This window comes from Lithobates pipiens, unplaced genomic scaffold (assembly GCF_037356315.1).
Source record: "Lithobates pipiens isolate NorthernLeopardFrog02 unplaced genomic scaffold, aLitPip1_a1.2 Scaffold_16, whole genome shotgun sequence".
In the NCBI taxonomy this organism is placed as follows: domain Eukaryota; kingdom Metazoa; phylum Chordata; class Amphibia; order Anura; family Ranidae; genus Lithobates; species Lithobates pipiens.
In genome coordinates this window covers 158,292,082-158,315,701 of record NW_027507748.1, presented here as the reverse complement: position 1 = coordinate 158,315,701, position 23,620 = coordinate 158,292,082, and the positions used below count along the sequence as shown (strand labels likewise).

Genomic DNA, 23,620 nt, shown 5'->3' with positions numbered 1-23,620 from the left:
ACTCCCACTATGTTAGATGTGATTGGGGCCTGAAAGTGAAATTGAAGTGATAACACAAGAACAACAAGGCTCCATTCACACCTTGCATTTCATAAATGTGCTGCACCAAAAATCTCAGTAAAAAACACACCAAGCTCCGCTCTAAAAAAAAGTTCTAAAGCTTCTTTGGGGATATTGCTGTGTGTAGGGCAGCACATTCAGGCGGAGACCCTATGTGTGATGAGTGAAAATGCTCCAAAACACCTCCTCACCTCGCCAAAAAAAAAAAAAAAACACATGTGGGAATGCGAGTTCCCACTATGCAGAGTTGCGAACGGGGATTGACAGCTGAGAGTTTCTGTCAACTCCCTTCTGTATGTACTTGTATAAAGACGGCCATACACTATGCAATCTGATTGTGTATTTAGTGAGAAAGATGATCACTGATTGATTGCATTTCATTTAAAAATGTGCAGCTGGGAGTGTGTGGGTAGATGATTCAGGGTGTGTGCTAATGAGATCAGCAGGTCAACTCCTTCTTGTGTCATAACCTATAGCTTGTAAGGACATAAGACAGAAGCAATAGATACGTTTGGAATGATGGATGGAGGACAGTAAGGTACTTGTCTGTAAAAGTGCATGAATGCTATATTGGTGCATAGGGGAGCTGACATTTAGAGAAATAAAAAAGGTGAACTTTGCCTTTAAGCAGAGTGAAGGAATCAAAAGGAAGACATATGAATGGGTCTGTTAGTGTGTAAACTTTACACTTGTTTTTGTTTAATTCTAGTTTTGAGGCTGTTGCCGTGCCATATTAACAAGGTTATTTCAAGCTTAAGCATACATATGCTTTAAAGATGAAAAAGAAAACGCCACTTCATTTCGGCTTTCAGCAAAATAAGTACAAAGAAGAAAAAAGAGGTGCTTTCAAGTCAAGTTCTTTTTCCTGCAGAAAAAAACAAATTATTTGCCGATCCAACATTGCAGAGCAAATATCACATTATATTCAGGTCAAGTTAGGGCCATAAGAAATTAAAGTATTACTCTACTATATCACAATTTGGATTAGCGACAAGAATGGGAAGTGACATTATAATAGGGGATTTTAATTATTCAGACAGACTGGGTGAATGGAACTACACATTAATCTAAAGCTCACCAGTTCCCAAATATCTTGCAGGACAATTTAATGGGTCAGTTGGTAAATGCACCAACTAGAAACAAAGCGTTACTAAACCTATTGATTGCCAACAATACAGACCTGATCACAGTTGTGAAAATACGGGGCAATTTAAGAAACAGAGATCACAGGTCAATTTGTTTTAGTATTAATCACATAAATAGGAAACATAAGGGGAATACAAAGACACTGAATTTCAAAAGAGCCAACTTCCCTAAACTACAATCCTTGCTAGAAGATGATAATCGGGATAAAATCTTAGGAACAAAGAACAAAAAGGAAAGATGTGTATGCTTTAAGAGCATATTAAATAAGGGCATTATCCAGTGCATCCCAATGGGAAATACATTTAAAAGAGCTAATAAAAGTCCTGGGTGGCTTAACTCCAATGTAAAAATGCATATTAAAGCAAAGGAGAAGGTCTTCAAAAAATACAAGGCTGAGGGATCATCATCAGCATTCCAACTTTACAAAGAATGCAACAAGAAATGTAAAGGTGCAATCAGGGCGGCTAAGATAGAACACGAAAGGCACATAGCGGAGGAGAGTAAAAAAATCCCAAGAAATTCTTTACATAAATAGTAAGAAAGGGAGGTCAGATCATATTGGTCCCAAAAAGAAAGATGAGAGAATCTGGATACTAATGATGGAGAGATGGCAAAGGTATTGAATTTATTCTTCTCCACAGTCTTCACGAGGGAAACGGGGGGCTTCAGTAACCAAAACTGCAATGTTTATCCTCATGACATGTCATAGGAAGTGGCCTCATGAACAGAATTAGAAATAGACTTGAAAAACGTAACATTAACCACCTAAGCCCAGGACCATTTTGCTGGCCAAAGACTAGACCACTTTTTGCAATTTGGCACTGTGTCGCTTTAACTGACAATTGTGCAGTTGTGCCATGTGGCTCACCAAACAAAATGGATGTCCATTTTTTCCCACAAATAGAGCTTTCTTTTGGTGGTATTTGATCACCCCTGCGGTTTTTATTTTTTGCGCTATAAACAAAAAAAGAGCGATAATTTTGAAGAAAACGCATTCTTTTTTACATTTTGCTTTAATAAATAGCCCCCAAAAATATATAATTTTTTTTCCTCAGTTTACACTGATACATATTCTTCTACATATTTTGGGTAAAAAAAAATCGCCATAAGCGATTATTGATTGGTTTGCGCAAAAGTTATAGCGTTTACAAAAAAGGGGATAGTTTTATGGCATTTTTATTAATATTTTTTTTTATTACTAGTAATGGCGGCGATCAGTGATTTTTATTGTGACTGCGACATTATGGTAGACACATCGGACATTTTTGTAACATTTTTGGGACCATTGTCATTTATACAGCAATCAGTGCTATACAAATGCACTGATTCCTGTGTAAATGACACTGGCAGTGAAGGGCTAGGTGGTGTAGAGGTTAAATGTGTCCTGGGGTATGTTTCTAACTGTGAGGGGGCGTGGCTGTGTGTGACACATCACTGATCTCTGCTCCTGATGACAGGGAGCAGAGATCAGTGACACTGTCACTAGGCAGAATGGGGAGATGATTGTTTACATTAGCATCTCCCCGTTCTTCCTCCCCGTGAGATGATCACAGGTATCCCCGCGGCGATCGAGTCCGCGGGACCCACGATCTGAATCATGGAGGTCCCGACCAGTGCGTGCCACCAGCAACGCGCACGCGATGGCATGGCTGTAAATTTAAAGGGACGTACAGGTACGCCCATTTGCCTGCCTGTGCCATTCTGCCGACGTACATCGGCGTGCGCCGGTCGGGAAAGGAACTCAGTCAAGTAATTGCCAGACCCTTGTTCCTAATTTCTATGAACAGTCTACTGACTGGAATGGTACCAGCTGGAATGTAGCACTGATATTTAAAAAAGGGCCAAGATACATGCCTGAGAATTACAGACCAGTTAGCCTAACATCAATTGTATGCAAGCTCTTGAAGGGGATGATAAGGAACTATATACAGGATTTTAATAATGACAACGTTATCATTGGCAGTAATGGATTCATGAAGAATTGTCCTTGTCAAACCAATCTATTAACCTTCTATGAGGAGGTGAGCTGCCATCTAGATAAAGGAATGCCCATAGATGTGGTAAATCTGGATTTTGCAAAATCCGATCCCCATAAACGTTTACTGTACAATGTAGGTGCATTGGCATGGACCATAGGGTGAGTACATGGATTGAAAAGTGGCTACAGGGGGATGTTCAGAGGGTATTGATAAATGGGGAATACTCTGAATGGTCCGGGGTTGAAAACTGGGGTCCCCCAAGGTTCTGTCCTGGGACCAATCCTATTAAATGTATTCATAAACGACCTGGAGGATGGGATAAACAGCTCAATCTCTGTATTTGCGGACCATAGAAAGCTAAGCAGGGCAATAAGTTCTCTGCAGGATATGAAAACCTTGCAAGAAGTTTTGAACAAATGAATGAGGTGGGCAATTACAGAGAAAATGAGGTTTAATGTAGAAAAATTTAAAATAATGCATTTGGGTGGCAAAAATATGAATGCAATCTACTCACTAGGGGGAGAACCTCTGGGGGATTCAAGGATGGAAAAGGACCTGGGGGTCCTAGTAGATGACAGGCTCAGCAATGGCATGCAATGTCAAGCTGCTGCAAGTGAAGCAAACACAATATTGTCATGCATTAAAAAGGGGATTAACTCCAGAGATAAAATGATAATTTTCTCACTCTACAAGACTTTGGCCTGGCTGCACCTGGAGTATGATGTCCAGTTCTTGGCACCAGTCCTCACGAAGGATGTGCTGGAACTGGAGAGAGTCCAGAGAAGAGCAACAAAACTAATAAAGGGACTGGAGGACCTTAGTTATGAGGAAAGGTTACTAGCACTGAACTTGCTCTTGCTGGATAAGGGTTATGATTTCAATGTACAAATACCGTACCGGTGACCCCACAATAGGGATAGACTTTTTTGCGAAAGGGAATTTAATAAGACAAGTGGCCATTCACTAAAATTAGTTGAAAAACGGTTTAACCTTAAACTGTGTTGAGGGTTCTTTACTGTAAGAGCAGTTAGGATGTGGAATTCTCTTCCACGGGCAGTGGTTTCAGCGGGGAGTATCGATAATTTCCAAATACTATTAGATAAGCACCTGAACGACCACAACATACAGGGATATACAATGTAATCCTGACATATAAACACACACATAGGTTGGGCTTGATGGACTTGTGTATTTTTCAACCTCGCCTATCATTTAACCATGTAAATATGTATACCCTTCTATTAAAAAAATATGCGGCGCATCATTTAATTGTCAGAACATTTGCAATCGTGACATCCTCTTAATTCCCCTGCAAAGTCCATTGAGCTTGTTAGTGAAGTTCACCTAATACAGCTTGCACTAAAGTGAGACTTATTTTTTTTTTAGATTTGTCATGGCACTCATTTAAAAAAAAAAAAAAAAAGACAATGCTTTGGATGTTATTTGTAAGCATTTAATTATAAAATGGTAAAACAGGGGAAAGGAAGTTAGTTTGTGTTACTTCTATTATTGATAACCAATGTGTATCTTTGATGACTTTCTCTTGAGCTGGCAAGAACCTGTCAAATACAGAAGAGTACATTGGCTGGTAGCAGCATAAATGGGGCCCCAAGCTTACTATCATTCCAGTTATATGGATGCCAACTTGTATGCCTAGTGTGTCTGATTATGATCAAGAACATTTTCATTTAAAGAAATTCTTGCACTGCCTCTGTAATATTACAATAGAGCTACATAACCCCTAACATACATTTACTAACAGAATGGATTACATGGTGGTAATAAAAGAGCAATATTTCTTCTGTATATTAAACTGTAATAAAAAATACTTTATCCTGTTTTTAAATAGAACAATTCTGGTTACAGAAAAAAATCATATTACATAGGACAATTCTAAAATACTTTTTTCAGAAATTATTTTATTGAAATGAAGCAGTGGAAGTACCAACAAAATCAAACTTACATTTTTTTTTTTTTTTACGAATTAGAAAAAAATGCAACATTGGAAAAAAAATTACATACTTTTGATTCTGTTCTTTTATAAATTGACAGACAATGTGCCTCTAAAAACTGTTAATTTTACATTGCTACATATATGTTTCCGAAAAGAGGCATGTTCACTAAATGGTAATAACATAAGTTAAATTAAGTTGCAGAAAGAAAAAGTAAAAAACTGTTATTAAAAATAAGATATTTTATGGTGTAATCCTATTAAAATCAGCCTTCCATATACATCTAACACTGCAAAAAAAACATTGTCAAGAGCAGTTCTCATAGCTGTTCATGATTTTTACAGTAGACAAATAGAGCAGTGCGTCGTGATGTATATGCAAATTTGATTGCTATTTTAATGCCACCCTGTGAATCATGCAGGTCTGGCACTGCGCAAAACTGAGGCTGCAGTGGTCGCTGATCAATACTACAAGTAGTTAAAGACTAGTCATAATTCTGGTGTTATTTTTTTTATTTAATACAAAACGGTACCAAGTGTACTACAGATCATTTGATAAATACCCTATTATAAACATTCCAAAACCTCACCAATATGTGCAGGCAATACACTCATTTGGGTTGATTCTTAACCTCTTACCAACCACATAATGCATATATGCAGTGGTGTAAATGTGGGTTTTACTTGCATATATGAATCCATAGCTATCTGATGTTGTATGCTGACAGTGTGTGACACTGTCTGAGCTATCACAGTCAGCTCTCTGTCAAAGCTATCGACTGGGAACCAGCAGGATAGATCATGTGACCAATGTGAAAGCCAATCACAGAGGTCACATGATACAGAGACAGTGTTAATGGTTAAAGGACTAGAGACTGTTTACTTCTTAAGTACATTTAAAGTGGTTGTTAACCACTTGCTTACTGGGCACTTAAACCCCCCTCCTGCTCAGACCAATTTTCAGCTTTCAGCACTGATGCACTTTGAATGACAGTTGTGCGGCCATATAACACTGTACCCAAATGAAATTTTTATCATTTTTTTCCCACAAAGAGAGCTTTCTTTTAGTGGTATTTAATTACAGCTGGGAGTTTTATTTTTTGCTAAACAAAAAAAAAGTCATGTTTAATAGTTTGTTATAAAATTTTGCAAACAGGTAATTTTTCTCCTTCATTGAAATGCGCTGATGAGGTGGCACTGGTGGGCACTCATAGGCTGCACTGGTGGGCACTGATAGGCTACACTGGTGGGCACTGATAGGCACAGATAAGGCGGCACCGATAGACACAGATAAGGCAGTACTGATGGGCACAGATAAGGCGGCACTGATGGGCAAAGATGGGCACATATAAGATGGCACTGATGGCAGGCATGGATGTGTGGCATGGATGGGTGGCACTAAGGGGCACTGATAGGTACCACTGATAGATGGGACTGAGGTGGCACTTATAGGTGGCTCTGATAGGTGGCACTGCTGGGCACTGATGGGCAGCACTGATGGGCACTGGTAGATGACACTGATGGGCACGGATATGTGACACTGAGATGCAGCACTGTTGTTGAGGCAGATTGTGGGCACTGATAGGTGGCACTGTGGGCACTGATAGGTGGCACTGTGGGTACTTATGGATGGCACTGTGGGCACTGATGGGTGGCACTATGGGCACTGGTGGGTGGCACTTTTTTCATATTTAGATGGCACTGGCAGGGGGCAGGTGGGCACTGATGAGCTGGCCGTGATCGGGACTGAAGTCCCTCTCACGGCCGCCGGTGATCGGTTTCTCCTTTTTTCTTGGCAGCGCGAGGAGGAAAAATAGCCGATTACCGGCTCTCTTGTGTCACATGATCAGCTGTCATTGGCTGACAGCTGATCATGTGGTAAGGAGTCGGGATCGACCCCTTGCTCCAATCCATGATCAGGCGAGTCTCATAGACTCGCTGATCACAGAGCACGCCGCAGGCACGCAGGCAGCTCGTGCACGGGACAACGTCAATAGACGTAGTCCCAGCAAAGCAGGTCCGCGCTGTAGCCCTCATTCGGCTATAGCGCGGATCTCCAGTGGTTAAGCAACCCTAACCTGTATACACCATCAGCACTGCCTCCTATTGCAGTGTCCCCCTCTGTGTATGATTTATAAATATAAATGCTGTAAATACCTAATTTCACTGCCGATATTGGGATCACATGACTGACCAGCTTTCTACTTTCTTCCTCTGAGAGATGCAGCTGGAGGGACTAAGATTCCTCTGCTGATGTCAGTCTGGAGGGGAGGAGGAGGAGCTGGCTGGTCATGTGATCACAATCTCGCTGTGAAATTAGGTATTTGCAGCATTTATATTTATAAATCATACACAAAGGGGGACGGTGCAATAGGAGCTAGTGCTGATTGTGTATACAGGTTAATGTTTTGCAACAGCAGGAGGGGCAGCACTGTCACAAGCAGAGAGGGGAAGGAGGGAGGAGGACACAGGAGCCTAGAGGAGAGCAGATAGCAGGCTGCAGATGACAGAGGCACTTAAACTGACCACACTGTCTGGTCTCAGCCACTGTGATACACAGTGGTCAGCTTACAGAGGGGAGGGCAGAAACTGGCAAGATCATCCAGGTGTTACAGGGGGCCAAATGACACAAGACAAGCGCTGTGTCATATACCATGCTTTAAAGGAGCAGGATCCATTTTTTATTTATTTTTTGGGGGTTTACAAACACTGTAAGATAATGTTCAATTTATAGAGAGTATCTTTAAAAGAAAAAGAAAAAGCAAACCAACATGTCATACTTACTTGCTCCCCCTTGCCGAGTGCCGTTTGCTATGGGGACACTCGTGCTTGTTCACTCCTGAGTCAGCTCTCTGTGTCCATAAGACACAGAGAGTGCGGCTCAGCCCTGCTTCACTGGCTATGATTGACAGCAGAGGGAGGCAATGGCTCCTGCTGCTGCATCTCAGCCAATCAGGAGGGAGGAATGAGGGAGAGACCCGGGCGAGCCTCAGCTCACATGCACATCACTGAATTAGGATCGGGCTTAGTCAAGTATTAGGAGGGACTGAGAGGGCAGATGGACACTAAAGGTTTTTTACCTTTATGCATAGAATGTATGAAGGTAAAAAAACTTTCAGCCTTTACAACGACTTTAAAGTGGACCTTTAGTCATTTTTCATCTTTCCAGCTATTAAATCTTCTGCCCTTGTTGTTTTAACTTTGGATAGTAAAACATTTTTTTCCTGCCAGCAAATACCTTATACAGCCCACTTCCTGTTTCTTGTATGGAAAAAAGCCCAGGCTTATGACATCATGCACAACTCTCTCTCTCTCACTCTTCTGAGAGTTTGCCAAGAAGGGAGGAGGGATGAGTCAAAGGAGGGCCAATGAGAGCTGCAAAGGTGGAGGTGTGCCTCTGTGTATCTTTGTAAATCCAGGAAGTGAACAGTTAAAATGGTTGCAGCCAGACTCAGTGGAGGGAGATTTCTGCAGCATATGTGGCAAGTACAGAATCACAGTATATATAAAATAATATGCAAAGTGGTTGGAGGGAAGCTTAAAAACTATTGACAGGATACCTGTGACAGTTTTCAGTATCCTCTGCTTTACTCAGATGTTGGGCTGTTCTAATTAGGCAGAGCTCCCAAACTTCTGGGTAGTGCCAAAGCGTGTTGTTAAACCCTAACCCCACATATTATGATAGGCTTTGATGGATGGCCTTACTGGCCAATAGAAATGTGTGGGAAGGGACAAGTTTCCGCACAATGAGAAAGCGCTAAAGCTCTGACCGATCAAAATGCCTGCCACTCACTAAAGCACTGAATACTGAAAGTTGCTGCAGGTATGTGGACTTCTGGGTGCTTGTACTTTATACCTGTAGCTGGTCAGGATCTCTTTAGAACAAGAATGAATTATTACCTACACTATGCTCCAGAATCTTTATATATTTTTGTAAGTGTATCTCAACCACAAAACACAGATGACAATGTATGCAAATAGTGTACAAATCCCCATTAAGTAAACCTAAAGTCCAAAACTGACTTGCAAAGTATGTTTCATGTGCTAATATGTTGTCTTTCTTGGTTCCCCTCTCATCAACATGCTAAGGGCATTATCAAATAAAATCATCCTGCTTTAGTTTCATGAGGAGCCCGCCTCAGCATTTTTCTCCTAAACCCTCAGGCCCTGATGCAAGCTGTGAGCTGGCTTTTTGGAGGAGTTATGCCAATATCAAAATGCCTTGATGGGTGGATGTCAGTCTGGAGGAGGGAGCATTCCCATGCAGGCTCAGTTTGCATTAAGACTTTTTCCACTGCCCTAGGTAATGCAGCGAAATGTAATGCTAAGTCTCCATGATTGAACTGCCATACAAAGAATGAAAAGAGTGGGCCAGGGACATCCTACAGCCAAAAAATGAGGCAGGCTCTATCTGACATGCTGCAGCTTCTAATGTGGGCGGTGGAAAGCTCACAGTGTGCCACTATATCAGAGTAAGCAATCTTAGCACAGGAGAGGGAGCTGGTACAAATGTGCAGGACTGAAGGCAAGGCTGGAATTCAGCTATAAGGTCAATTGTCTACCATGCTGTTGGTTGAAACAATGAAGCAGTCTCACATCCTCAAATGTATACCTCTCCCCAGAATTAGGGCTGCTTGTAGTCCAACCAGCTGTTGCCTCACCTCCACTCTACCTCTAATGCCGCGTACACATGATCGGACTTTCCGTCAGACTTGGTCCAAAGGACCAGAATCCGTCGGACAATTCGATTGTGTGTGGGCTCAAACTGACTTTTTTTTTCCAAAAGTCTGACAGACCTAGGAATAAAACATGTTTCAAATCTATCCGACGGAATCAAGTCTGGCGGACTAAAAATCGAGAAAATCATTCGTCTGTGTGCTAGTCCGATGGGCCAAATACGAGGCATAAACATCACCCAAGGAAGGAATCTTTGTGTAGAGATCCTGACTGGCTGCTCATATAGAAGAAAGCAGCGCTAGTCAGACATGAAGGACAGATATTTAGTAATATAATATATGTTTGCTTTTGGGTTTAATACCATTTACTCTGTGTGATAAATTACACACTAACCTAATAGTGGTACAAAAAGATTGCATGGCTCTCCAGTTAAAGATCAAAGTCAAAATACATGACACACAAAAAGCACAGCACAGATTTTTTTTTTTTTTTTATATATGGACCTAATGCTGCGTAGGCACAACCAGTTTTCCCATTGGAATAAACTCTGAAGGTTTTTCCAACGGAGTTCCGATGGAATTCCGCTGAAACTGTCTTGCGCACACATGATCACACCAAAGTCCGATCGTCAAGAACCCTGTGACATGTACAACATGTAAGACGGGACTAGAAAAAGGAAGTTTAATAGCCAGTAGCCAATAGCTTCCGTCTCGTAGTTGCTTCAGAGCATGCATCGTTTTTGGTCCGTCGGAACAGCATACAGACGAGCGGTTTTCCCGATAGGAATTGGTTCAGTCGGAAATATTTAAAACATGTTCTATTTCTAGGTCGGTCAGAATTTTTGAAAAAAAAAGTCAGATGAGGCATACACACGATCGGAATATATGATGAAAAGCTTCCGTCTGACTTTTTTTGTTGGACATTCCGCTTGTGTGTACGCGGCATAAAAGTAGTGCACCAGTCTACCTATTCCCTCTAGTTAGTTACTGTATTTAATGCACTAGAAGGCCCTTTTACATTATGTTCAAGAATGCAGAAGAACTATTCCTAAACACCCAGTGAAGGTCCCATGTTAATTCTCACATAGAGAAAGTGTGAGTGATAAGTTTAAAACAAACGGAAGTTACAACGCACAAATTCATTCATAAACCCATGAGCTCTGTGAATAGCTTTCTGAAATCTGAGCACAGAATAGGATTTTTGAGGTTAGCAGAGTTGAAGCATTTGTGAGCTCACGTTAGCAGATCACTCTTGGATTTTGTTTGTTCAGAGTTGCTCTTTAAAATATTAAATAACTAACGTGTCACTAAATTTCCACTGCTTTTGACTCAGCCGAACACTCCCCCAGCGCGGTTCGCAGCAGAACATGCGAACAGGCAAAAAATGTAAAGTTTATGGGACGCGAAAGTGAAAAATCAAAAGTGCCAATTTTAAAGGCCTATATGCAAGTTATTGGCATGAAAATTGTTTGGGGACCCAGATCCTGCTCCAGGGGACATGTATCAATGCCAAAAAAAGTTTTAAAACCGTCCGTTTTCTCGACAGCAATGATTTTAGTAATGCTTTAAAGTGAAACAATAAAAATTAAATATTCCTTTAAATATCGTGCCTGGGGGGTGTCCTTAGTTTGCCTGTAAAGTAGTGCATCTTTCCCATGTTTATAACAGTACCACAGCAAAATGACATTTATAAAGGAAAATTTTCATTCAAAACTGCTTTTGGCTCTAATGTATTGTCGAAAAAATGTATTGTGAAAAAACTATGTGCTCCCCCCCCCCCCCCCCAGTCCATTACCAGGCCCTTTGGGTCTGGTAGGAATATTAAGGGTAATCACACACCAAAAATACCAAAAAAATTGCACGGACATCCCCCCCAAAATCCACACCAAACCCTTCAAGTCTGATGTGGATATTAAGGGGAACCCCACACCAAAATAAAAATAAAACGTTGTGGGTGTCCACCAGGCCCCCAGGCACTATATACTCTGAACAGCAGTATATATATATATATATATATATATATATATATATATATCCATAACACTGTAACCCCTCACAGTTACTCTTGTTGGGTGCAGGAACGGGCCCTGCATTGAAATATATAAAAAACTGTAATTACATGCCTCTGTTAAACAGGGGCAGAAAAATTGGGTCTTGGGTGGTGGTGGTGCCAAAACACTGTAACCCCTCACAGATACTCTTGTTTGGTGCAGGAACGAGCCCTGCTGTGAAATATTATATCAAAAACTGCAATTACATGCCCCTGTTAAACGGGAGCAGAAAAAGTGGGTTTTCGGTGGTGGTGGTGCCCTAAACAAAAATATTGTTGGAAGCTAGCATCATCAAGATTGAGGAGGAATAAGATAGTCAGCATAGACAGTCTTTAAGGGATCCCAGATCCATAGCAAATTCAATCAGTTACATCAGTATCAGGTGCTTGATAGCTGCTGATCCAAGACTGATTCATTTTTATGAATGTAAGTATATTAATGGAATCTGTGCACTCTTTGATCGGATACAAACCCTCCAACAGCACTGAATGTGAATTCAGAAAGCATGCTGGATGCAGGACAGGCCAGTAGCTCAATTGCATATTGAGCAAGTTCTGGCCAATGATCCATCCTCAAGATCCAGTAACACAGTGGATGCTCTGTTGAAAAGGTTTCCAAGTCTGCTTTTGCCCCTAGATATTTGTGCACCATATAATGCAGGCGCTGGTAATGGTTGCTTGAACCGATCAGACCTTGGCACTGAGGACTGAAATTTTTTTTAAAGGCATCGGTCAGCTGGCCACCTTTTCCACCACTCTTCCTCTGACTGAATGAACCCTCAGCAACACCAGCACCAGGAAATGGTAACCTCCCAGGGCCTGAAAATGCATTACACGAGCCTTTCTTCAGGGCTCCTGAAGAGGTTTCATCCTCTGCTCCCTCTGTGAAGGCAAGATGAGTTTTGCAACTTTACTCTTATAACGTGGATCAAGAAGGGTTGCCAGGCAGTAATGGTCCCTCTCCTTGATATACAATGCCACTAACTGAATAACCTGCCTGCTTAATCTGACTCAAGTTATCTATCTGTCCACCAGTGGCAGCCCGTGCCGCTCCCCCCCCCCCGACACCACCACCACCCTCCCTATTCATGTGCCTGGCCCTTTCAGGACGCTGGACACATGAAATACTAGGGCAGGGATAGGTGGGGGGTGTGTACTTTGAAGCATGTGATTAGAGCCAGAGACTCTAATAGGCTTCAAAATAGGGTGGGGCAAGCGGGCAATGCATGAATCTATCCATTATTCATATAGAGGGGTGGCTTCAGAGAGTGGGCGGCGCTAGTGTGCCCTTAATGAACACACCACCACTAGTTGGGATCAACCCAGATACCTGGACCAGCAGCTGGCTCGGCCTCTCAACTGTACTGCTGGGAGACTGAGCCATCCAGTTCCTCTTCTCCCTAACCCAATGCTCCAGGGAATGCTGAAGAGGCAAAGAAGAGAGTCAGTGACTGACAGTCATGGCTCTCTGCTCAGAGTGGAGGGAAGAACTGATCAGCAGTGATTGTCTAGTACAGAGACAGCAGGGGACAGATGCAGCATCGGACTGATGCTGCATTCACCTAGGTGAGTATTTTTTTCTTGTAAACCACATCTTATTGACTTGTCACAATGCATGTAAGGCTTTATTAGAATTCAGTCTGTAGATTTATCAAACAACCATTAAAAGGATTTACAATTAAATGTGATATTATTAGCCAACACTGTGGCAATATTTAATGCAAATCCTATAGTGTATATATGTATGTATATATATATATATATATATATTTTTTTTTTTTTTGTGCTATAACCTGTGCTATAACCTGTGCTATAACCTGTGGCCCTGACGAAGTGGATTATCCCGTCAAATGCGTAGGACAACTCTTCAAATTCTTCAGCCAGGATAACAACATCCTGGACAACCTAACTGCAACTGATTTTAACCTGGTTTGTCTTCAACCTTTTTAAATTAAAAAGGTTGAAAAAATAAAGATTTTGTTTATTTTTATGGTTTGTACATTTATTAGACCCTACAGGGTACATGTAAAGTCTCAATTGATTTTGTTCTATTATGGTATACATCTTATTTAACCACTTGAGCTCTGGGAGATTTACCCCCTTCATGACCAGGCCATTTTTTGGTATTCGGCACTGCAATATTTTACCTGACAATTGCACGTGCAACACTGTCCCCAAATAAAATTGATATCTTTTTTCCCCCCACAAATAGAGCTTTCTTTTTGTGGTATTTGATCACCTCTGCATCTCTGGATCTCCTTCTTTTTTTTTTTCACTATAAAAAAAAAAAAAAGACCGAAAATTTTGAAAACAAAAACTATATTTTTTTACTTTCTGCTATAAAACATAACCAATATAAAAAATGTAATTAAATCCCAATAAACTTATATTGATTGGTTTGCACAAAAATTATAGTGTTTACAAACTATAGGGTATTTTTATTTATTTTTATTACTAGTAATGGTGGCAATCAGAGACTTATAGCGGGACTGAGGTATTGTGGAAAAACACTAACACTTTTTGGGAGCCAGTGATACTAATAATTTGATCAGTGCAAAAAATATGCACTGTCACTATACTAATGACACACTGGCTGGCCACTGGCAAGTGTCAGATCAAGTGGTAAGTACATGATCTGGCGTAGCAGAGCCGCCTTGCCGTTGTATATCTATGTAATATGGTCGGCAATTGGTTAAAGTGGATTTATGATCAAAATTAAAAATAACATATATGATGCAGTCCATTATTGACATTAACATAGCAGTCTTTGTTTTTCCAAATTCCTCCCTGCAACATAATTTTAGTACCCATTCATCCAGGCATTAAAGAATATGTTACCCCCACATTTCATATTCCTGTTGTACCATATGCTTGTATGAAAATATATCCTTGTCTCTTTGTATTGCTTTCTTTGTGTGTAATACCTGGTGATCCTACCAGTCCCCCTGCTTTCCTAATATTTATGCTAGGCATGAGAACACAGTGTGGTCAGTTTTCTGGTTGTACTGGGATATCACACTGCTCTCCTCCATTGATTAGACTTGTGTTGACATGCCGCTCATCCCCAAATCCCAAGCCAAGCCATTCACTGGGAAGACGAGTGTACTGCTGTATCTCCTCCCCTAGCTCCCTGAGCTACTTATGCAGCCAAGAACAGAGGGTACTTATAAAAATAGGAAAAATAAAGGCATTTAGAAAGATATATATACACACACACACACACACACACACACAAATGTTTTGACAAATCAGTTAGCAGCAATTAGGGTGTCAACGGCCAGTATGAATTCATATAGTGAAAAACTTTATCCGAAAAGGAAAAAAAAGTTTCTGTAACTGCTTAAAAATGTTGGCTGAAGTAAGGCTTTACTTTGTAGGTGGTCTTTGTAAAGCCCATCTACATTTACAAGTCCATCTAACGGAACCTCTCCACAAGATGACAATGGTACTGTCCTCCATAGTTACAATAGCTACTCTGAGATAGAAAGTGTTTTACTGACTGGTTCACAAATTAAAAATAAAGAAAAAAGCCCAGAATAAAAAGAAAACAAATGCAGACACCCCTTCTAACCATTGGTAAGCTGAAATATATAATTCTTTTTTTTTGTTTTTTGATTTAGGGTTTATATTCACTTTAATTTGCTACTCCAAAGCGAAGGACTATATGAGCTGTCTACCCAAACAGATTCTTCTCTTACCAATCGTGATGCTGACATGTGGGCCTCCTATATTTGCCTCACAAGTCCTGTTAGATATTTTGAGTTATGAAGAGTGAATTAAAAAGACAACCCAACTACAAGGGATGAATTATTCCAGTAGAGAGTGTTTGGCTTTGGGCCTTTAATGAGACTGTCTATAGGAAACCATCACAGTGTGGCTAAGCAGTGGAGACTGTTCTGCAGGAATTGCAGAGCAATTTATCTCTGTAATAGGAATGACTGTATGGGTAAATATAAGTTGCACAATTTTACCACAACACACACACATATACAAACTACAGATCCATTTTTTAACCTTTTTTTCTATACCATAATTGCCTATAAAACTTGACTGGCTTTATGGGAATAAAAAGGAACTCAACAGTAAATAAGTCATTTCTGTAGGAAATTACCTTTCAAAGCCAAGGTATGGTATGGCCTTTTCAAATAGGTACTTTTAGTGCCATGTGGACACTGGCACATTTTTAAATGAGCATGTTACCTAGCAACACACTCGATCCACTAATGTAGACTATTCTTTCTAAAACAGGTTACAAACAGCATCTTTGTAATGTGAATCTACTGAAAAACACTGTACAAAATCAGTGAATGAAAGTTACATTGTAACAGGCCTGGAATGTCACTTCTTTCATTAATTGTAAAGTACACTGCTAAAATGCCTTTGGGGTGTTTATCTAAAGAAGATATATCATTTTCCAAACCAATAAACATCAAACAATAAATATTAGATCTCCTATGTTCCATATGCTAGAATCTCTCATTCACAAAATTTCACAAAGGGGGCCATATTTATTCTAAAATGATGCTACAGTAAGGAAGTATTGCATCCCACAGTACAGTACATAGGATTTGAGGGATAAACATGTAAGCACTTTGTAAAAAAAGATCTGTTGCCTCTTACCAGTTTAGATTATCCCTGCTTGTGTGTGGGCTTTTTTTTTGTCTTGTTCTGGAATATTTATATTGTTCTTGATGCTTGTAATGGCAGCAAACGCTTAAATGTGTGTCAGTTGATTCACAAAAACAGCTACTCTACCAAAAATTCTATTTTAGTCATGAATGGATTCTGGTTAGCTTCTATGATTTACAGGCTTTTTCTCGGAAGCAAACATTTTGTTTGTGCAACCCCCCCCCCCCTCCCCCTCTGAAGAAGCGGTGGCACTCCTTTCAGACTCACTGCAATGCAAGTAAATTAGATCTCCAACCCCCATCCCACCCTACTGTGATTCCCAAAGATGGCATGAGGACCCCAAAATTCAGATTTACAATAGAGTCCCCACATATATATGGTGCAGATAAGTGATTTAGCCAGCCCTCACCTAATCCATAATAAAATACCAAAACAAAATATGGATGACTTCCACGTGGACTGATATTTTTAAAAAGACCATGAAATGCAAAGACCTATAATGCGGTGCAATATCCCTACAGCAACCAATCAGATTGCTAATTTCGGCATGTTAAAATGAACACACAATTTAATAGGTTGGTTGTTTGATTACTATGAGTTAATGCAGTTTGCACTTGCTTTTATCAATACTAATACCTGTACAAAATGGAAAGTGTGAGGATCCTGGAATTCATATTTGCCACTGAAGTCCCTAAAGATATGGTGCAGATGCATTATTCAGCCTACCAACACCTACTCCAAAATTAAATACCCAAATAAAATATTGGTTCTAGGTGGACTGACATGTTTAAAATGACCAATGATTCTCTTCAATATCTTAAAATGACCAATGCATATTAATATGATAGTTGTTTGGTTACTATGAGTTAATGCAGTGTGCACATGGTTTTTATCCATAAACCTGCTCCTGTACAAAACAAAGTGTGAGGACCCTGGAATTCAGATGTGCCCCTAGAATCCCTAAAAATATGGTGCAGTTTACTCCAAAATAAAATATTGATTTTAGGTGGGCTGAACCTTTTAAACAGACAAATGATACTGTGCAATATCACATACCAGCCAATCAGATTTGCGCTTTCAGCGTCTCAGTATCACAAGTGATACAATTGAAGAAGATAGCTGTTTGGTTACTGTGAATTAATGCAGTTTGCACATGTTTTTGTCCACATTAAACCTGTTCCTGTACAAAACTGATAAAGTGTAAGGACCCTGGAATTTGGATTTGCCACTAGAGTCCCCAAGAAGTGTGGTGCAGATGAGTCGTTTTGCCTACCAACACCTACTCCAAAATAAAATACCCAAATAAAATATTGGTTTCAGGTGGACTGATCCTTTGATAAAGTTGAATAACTGCAAAGACCAATGTTGTGCACTATTGCATAGTAGCCAATCAGGTTTCCCCTTTCAGCATCTTACAGCAACTGATACAATTCAAAAAGTTGGTTGTTTGGTTACTATGAGCTAATGCAGTTTGCACATGTTTTTATCCATATTAAACCTGCTCCTGTACAAAACAGATAAAGTATAAGGACCCTGGAATTCGGATTTGCCACTAGTCCCCCAAAAACATAGCGCATATGAGTGATTCAGTCGACCAGCACCTACTGATACAATTCAAGAAGATGGCTGTTTGGTTACTATGAGTTAATGCAGTTTTCCCATGTTTTTATCCACATTAAACCTACTCCTGTACAAAACAGATAAGTTGTAAGGACCCTGGAATTCAGTTTTGCCCCCACAGCCCCCCAAAAATGGTGTATATGAGTGATTCAGCCTGCCATCAGCTAAAACACCAAAATAAAATATTATTTTTGTGTGGGCTGATCCTTTTAAAAAGTGTAATAACTGCAAAGACCAATAATGCTGTGCAATACTGCATAGTAGCCAATCAGATTTCCTCTTTCAGCATAGTACAGTAACTGATACAATTCAAGAAGATGGCTGTTTGGTTACTATGAGTTTATGCAGTTTATATATGTTTTTATCCACACTAAACCTGCTCCTGTACAAAACAGATAAAGGGAAAGGACCCTGGAATTCCGTTTTGCCACCACAATCCCTCAGAAATATGGTGAAAATGAGTGATTCAGCCTACCAGAACCATATAAAAAAAAAAACATAACAAAATATTGGTTCTATGTGGGCTGGTCCTTTTAAAAAGACCAATAACTGTATTACGTCTGAGGATCCTGGATTTCAGGTTTGCCATCAGATCCCCTAAAATATGGTGCAACTTGATCGATTCAGCCTACCAGCATCTACTCCAAAATAAAATGGCAAAACAAAATATTGGTTCTTGGTTGGGCTGATCCTTTAAAAAGACCAATAATTGCATTAAGTATGAGGATCCTGGAATTCAAGTTTACCACCAGAGCCCCAAAAAATATGGTGCAAATGAGTGATTCAGCCTACCAGGACCTACTCCAAAATACAATACCAAAACAAAATATGAATTATAGGGGTGGTGATCCTTTTAAAAAGACCAATAACTGCGTTAGGTATAAGAAAACTGGAATTCAAGTTTACTACCAGAACCCCCCAAAAAATATGGTGCACATTAATAATTTAGCCTACCAGGACCTACTCCAAAATAAGTACAAAAATAAAATATTGGTTGCAGGTGAACTGATCCTTTTTACCACCAGAGCCCCAAAATATGGTGTAAATGAGTGACTCAGTCCACCATAACCTACTCCAAAATAAAATACCAAAACAAAATATGTATTCTAGGTGGGCTGATCTTTTTAAAAAGATTAATAACTGTATTAAGTATGAGGATCCTGGAATTCAAGTTTGCCACCAGAGCCCCAAAAATATGATGCAAATGAGTGATTCAGCCTACCAGCACCTACTCCAAAATACAATACCAAAACAAATTATGAATTCTAAGGGGGGCTGATCCTTTTAAAAAAGACTAGTATGAGAAACCTGGAATTCAAGTCTGCCACCAGAGCCCCCCCAAAAATATGGTGCAAATAAATGATTTAGCCTACCAGGACCTACTCCAAAATATAGTACAAAAATAAAATATTGGTTCCAGGTGAACTGATCCTTTTTACCACCAGAGCCCCAAAATATGGCGCAAATGAATGATTCAGCCCACCAGCACCTACTCCAAAATAAAATACCAAAACAAAGTATGAATTCTAGTAGGGCTTATCGGTTTAAAAAGACTAATAACTGCGTTAAGTATGAGAAACCTGGAATTCAAGTTTTCCACTAGATCCCCCCCCCCCAAAAAATATGATGCAAATGAATGATTTAGCCTACCAGGACCTACTCCAAAATATAGTACAAAAATAAAATATTGGTTCCAGGTGAACTGATCCTTTTTACCACCAGAGCCCCAAAATATGGTGCAAATGAATGATTTAGCCTACCAGGACCTACTCCAAAATATAGTACAAAAACAAAATATTGGTTCCAGATGAACTGATCCTTTTAACAGACCAAATGATGCTGTGCAATATCCCATAGCAGCCAATCAGATTTCCCCTTTCAGCATCTTAAAACGATCAATACAATTCAATAGGATGGCTGTTTGATTACTATGAGTTAATGCAGTTTGCACATCCTTTTAGCCATATTAAACCTACTCCTGTACAAAACAGATAAAAATGTAGCAATATATGCTAAAGGTGTTCAGCACAAATCAATTTACAGGTTCTTATTGTGGAATGCCATTATGCCAACCTCCTTTGAAGCGTTCTGGGATTTTCTCTCCAGAACGATATTGATATGCAAAGTAGCAGTGCTAACAGGTGGTTTGAGCATGCAAGCTATGCAGCATAATTACCTTTAGGATGAGATCCGTGTGATGTTGGTCCAACATGTTTGCTCTCCTGGATGAAGTTATGATGACTCTGCCGTACCTCCCAGGTGTCTGAAGATCAGAATAAAGACGGTGCTTTGAACGGTTGACTGGGAAGAGACTATCCACCAGGTTCCTCTCTATCTTGGCTAGGCTGTGCTTAGGAGCTAGCAGATACTCAATGTTCTCCTCCACCTTATATCTACTGAAGCTGGCCCCCAGCAAAATGGAGATGAGCACTGGAGCTGACACAAAAAACACTGGATGGCTGGCGATAAAAAACCCGAGTCTTGAAAAGCACGTTCTCAGCCCCCTGTGCAGAACCTTCCGCAACATCCTAGTGCAGAGGGAGCTAAGGAGGGGGAGAGGCACAGGCTGAGATGTCAGGCTCTCCCAGAGCCTGGCTAGGACCATCAGGGACCACAACCATAAGGAGATGCTCTCTTGTCAAAAACAAATGCTTTAGACTACTCAACTGTGCCGACTTCCCCAAATGATTAAGCAGCAAGAGAAAAAAAATACCCTTATTTCTCTCTAAGGCAAAATATCTGTGCAAAGTAGTGTAGTTTGGTTGAACTCTAACATGATGAGCTTCTTGCCTCCCAGTACCCAAATGCTTGCTCTTTGCATCGCTCATCAGAGTCATTTAGGCTACAGGAACTAATTAGTCCTTCCAAAAACAATCTTGGAAGTTGGGTATGAACAGCCACTTCCACCGCTCTATATACTCTCAGGATGGATGGACTTTTAATTGGCCATGATGAGGACTGAACGTCTAGAAGGCTTCAGGCTATGAAGGAAGTCCACCCTTACTGCCCTGGACATTATCCATGGTTGGGATCACTGAGCATAGCATGCTGCTTACTTAACCATTGTGGATCGAGAAGAAGAAATGGTGAAAGGTAGTTAAAGCAGAAAAAAAAAAAAAAAAAAACACCCAAAAATGACAAGATCATGAAGAAGCAGAAATCCACTTTAGGTAGGTCCCATTGCTGCGTTCCTCTATGACAGGAGGTAGAATTCCAATAAAAGGACCAGTCAAAAGGTGAATTGTTGATTTTTTTTTGTTTGTTTGTTTGTTTGTTTTTTGGATGATTTCAAAAGTTGCAGTGCTCTTCTTCCACCACCTCTTGCTCGAAATCCCCAACACTACTTTGATGAGGTCTCAGCCACAGATGGCAATTGTCGGATCCCATGGTTGTTATAGAAGGCTGATCATCGCAGAGATACAGTTTTGTGTATTTCATTGGTCTCAGGCGATTATTTAGACGGTCAACACATCACTGGAGAAGGCTGCAAAAACAAACAAATAAATAAATAAATACAAATCCTTGCAGCCAGGAAGAAAAAAACAAAAACGTCTAGGCTATTCCCAAATCTCACGGTTTCTCTCTTGTTGCAGCTGCAACATCCACTTGGAGTACTGGAGTGAGATCTTCCTAGGATGGAATTCAGCAGTCATACGCATGATCATGCCTGAAACCATCAGACAAGCACAGGGCTGTCAAATGCAGGGGGGACACAGCAGACTTCACCTCCCCCCCCCCCAAAAAAAAAAATCAAGCCTGTTGGAAATTAAAGGACACCTCTCTGCAGCTGAGAGAGTTTACAGGTTGAATAAAAAAAAAAAAAAAAAGGGAAAGCATCTCCAGACAAAAAAAAAAAAAAAATCCTTCATAAGAAATGAAGCGAATTGACAATAATAAAAGAGAAAAGCCTCATACATCAGCAAGCTGTCTTGTATTGCAGCATGATCTATAGCGCGCATCCCTATCCTCTCCCCCCCACCACCACCATCTCTTTCTCCAGCCACTCCTCCCTGAATCAACTGCCACAGGGGCTGTCCCTCCTTCAGGAGAGAAATAAATGCAAGGAGAGAGGGATAAATCACCATGAAATACTTTGAGACCCCCCCCTCCCCACACACACACACACACACACCATCACCTTGCACCCCCTCATCTCACTCCTCCTTTGCATCCTCCTTCCCATCGCTGCTGTTGCTGATTCACGACAAAGGGACTGCCAGGATGAATTGTGTTTTACAGCCTTTAATACATAGGAAATAGCAAACACACGCAAAAGAACGTGCCATGGGTGGTTAAAATCATGTTAGCAGTCTGCCTGGTGGCTGCGCTTCATTAGCTGGAGCTCCATAGCTGTGATGTGATAAGCCTGCAGAGATAGACATTCCCAATTCCTCAGCTATTACGTAGAAAAAAACTGGCCAAGCTAAATCATAGCCAGAGATTTGGAGCTGGTCATTAAAGCAATGAGCAACCGGCTACAATGTGCAGAGCAGGCTGTCAACATTTGTTTAGTGGTTGCCCATAGCAACCATTTATCAGTCACCTAACTGCGCTGACTTGGTTGCTATGGGTTACTGCCCTTTGCCCATCTTCACTGGTCTCTGCACTGCCTTGTAAAATAAGCCGGCATGACAGATTGTCAGCTATAGAGCATCCTAACGTTTTAGCTCAATACAAATGCAGTCAATTCCACTGGACACAATGACAGGTACCTAACTGCACCAAACCGCAATACAATTAGTTGCCATGGGTTACTGTCCTTTGTACGTTTGCACTGTCTTTTGTACTGTCTTATTAGATAAGTCATGATGGCAGAATATGACCAACATTTCATCATATCCCCCATTAATAATTACAGTTTATTATATGGGTTACAATGACTGGTACCTACTGTAACTGCACCAAACTGCATTCAAGTCGGTTGCTATGGGTTACTGCTCTTTGTACACCTGTGCTTGTTTTTTTTTTTTTGTACTGTCTTATTAGATAAACCATGATGGCAGAATATTAGCAACATATCATCATAACCCCCATTAATAATTACAGTTTATTCTATGGGTTACAATGACTGGTACCTACTGTAACTGCACCAAACTGCAATACACTTAGTTGCCATGGGTTACTGCCCTTTGTTCTACGGAACACAATGACAGGTACTTAACTGCACCAAACTGCAATACAATTAGTTGCCATGGGTTACTGTCCTTTGTGCATCTGCACTGCCATTGTCTTATTAGATAAGCCATGATGGCAGAATATTAGCAACATATCATAACCCCCATTAATAATTACAGTTTATTCTATGGGTTACAATGACTGGTACCTACTGTAACTGCACCAAACTGCAATACACTTAGTTGCCATGGGTTATTGTCCTTTGTTCTACTGAACACAATGACAGGTACCTAACTGCACCAAACTGCAATACAATTACGGTAGTTGCCATGGGTTACTGTCCTTTGTACATCTGCACTGTATTATTAGATAAGCCGTGCTGGCAGAATATGAG

At 40.5% G+C, this 23,620-nt stretch overlaps 1 protein-coding gene across 1 annotated transcript in view; it reads right to left on the bottom strand.

Annotated features, from left to right (window-relative positions):
• Positions 1–22,080, bottom strand: part of PTCHD1 (patched domain containing 1) — a 284,107-nt gene extending 262,027 nt beyond the window's left edge. The window contains exons 1-2 of the mRNA XM_077480707.1: positions 22,027–22,080; positions 20,288–21,595 (exon numbers count right to left, since the gene is read on the bottom strand). Of these exons, the coding sequence (XP_077336833.1) occupies positions 20,288–20,716 (429 nt within the window). The 5' untranslated portion in view covers positions 20,717–21,595; positions 22,027–22,080. The remainder of the gene's footprint in view (positions 1–20,287; positions 21,596–22,026) is intronic.
• Positions 22,081–23,620: the final 1,540 nt, after the last annotated feature.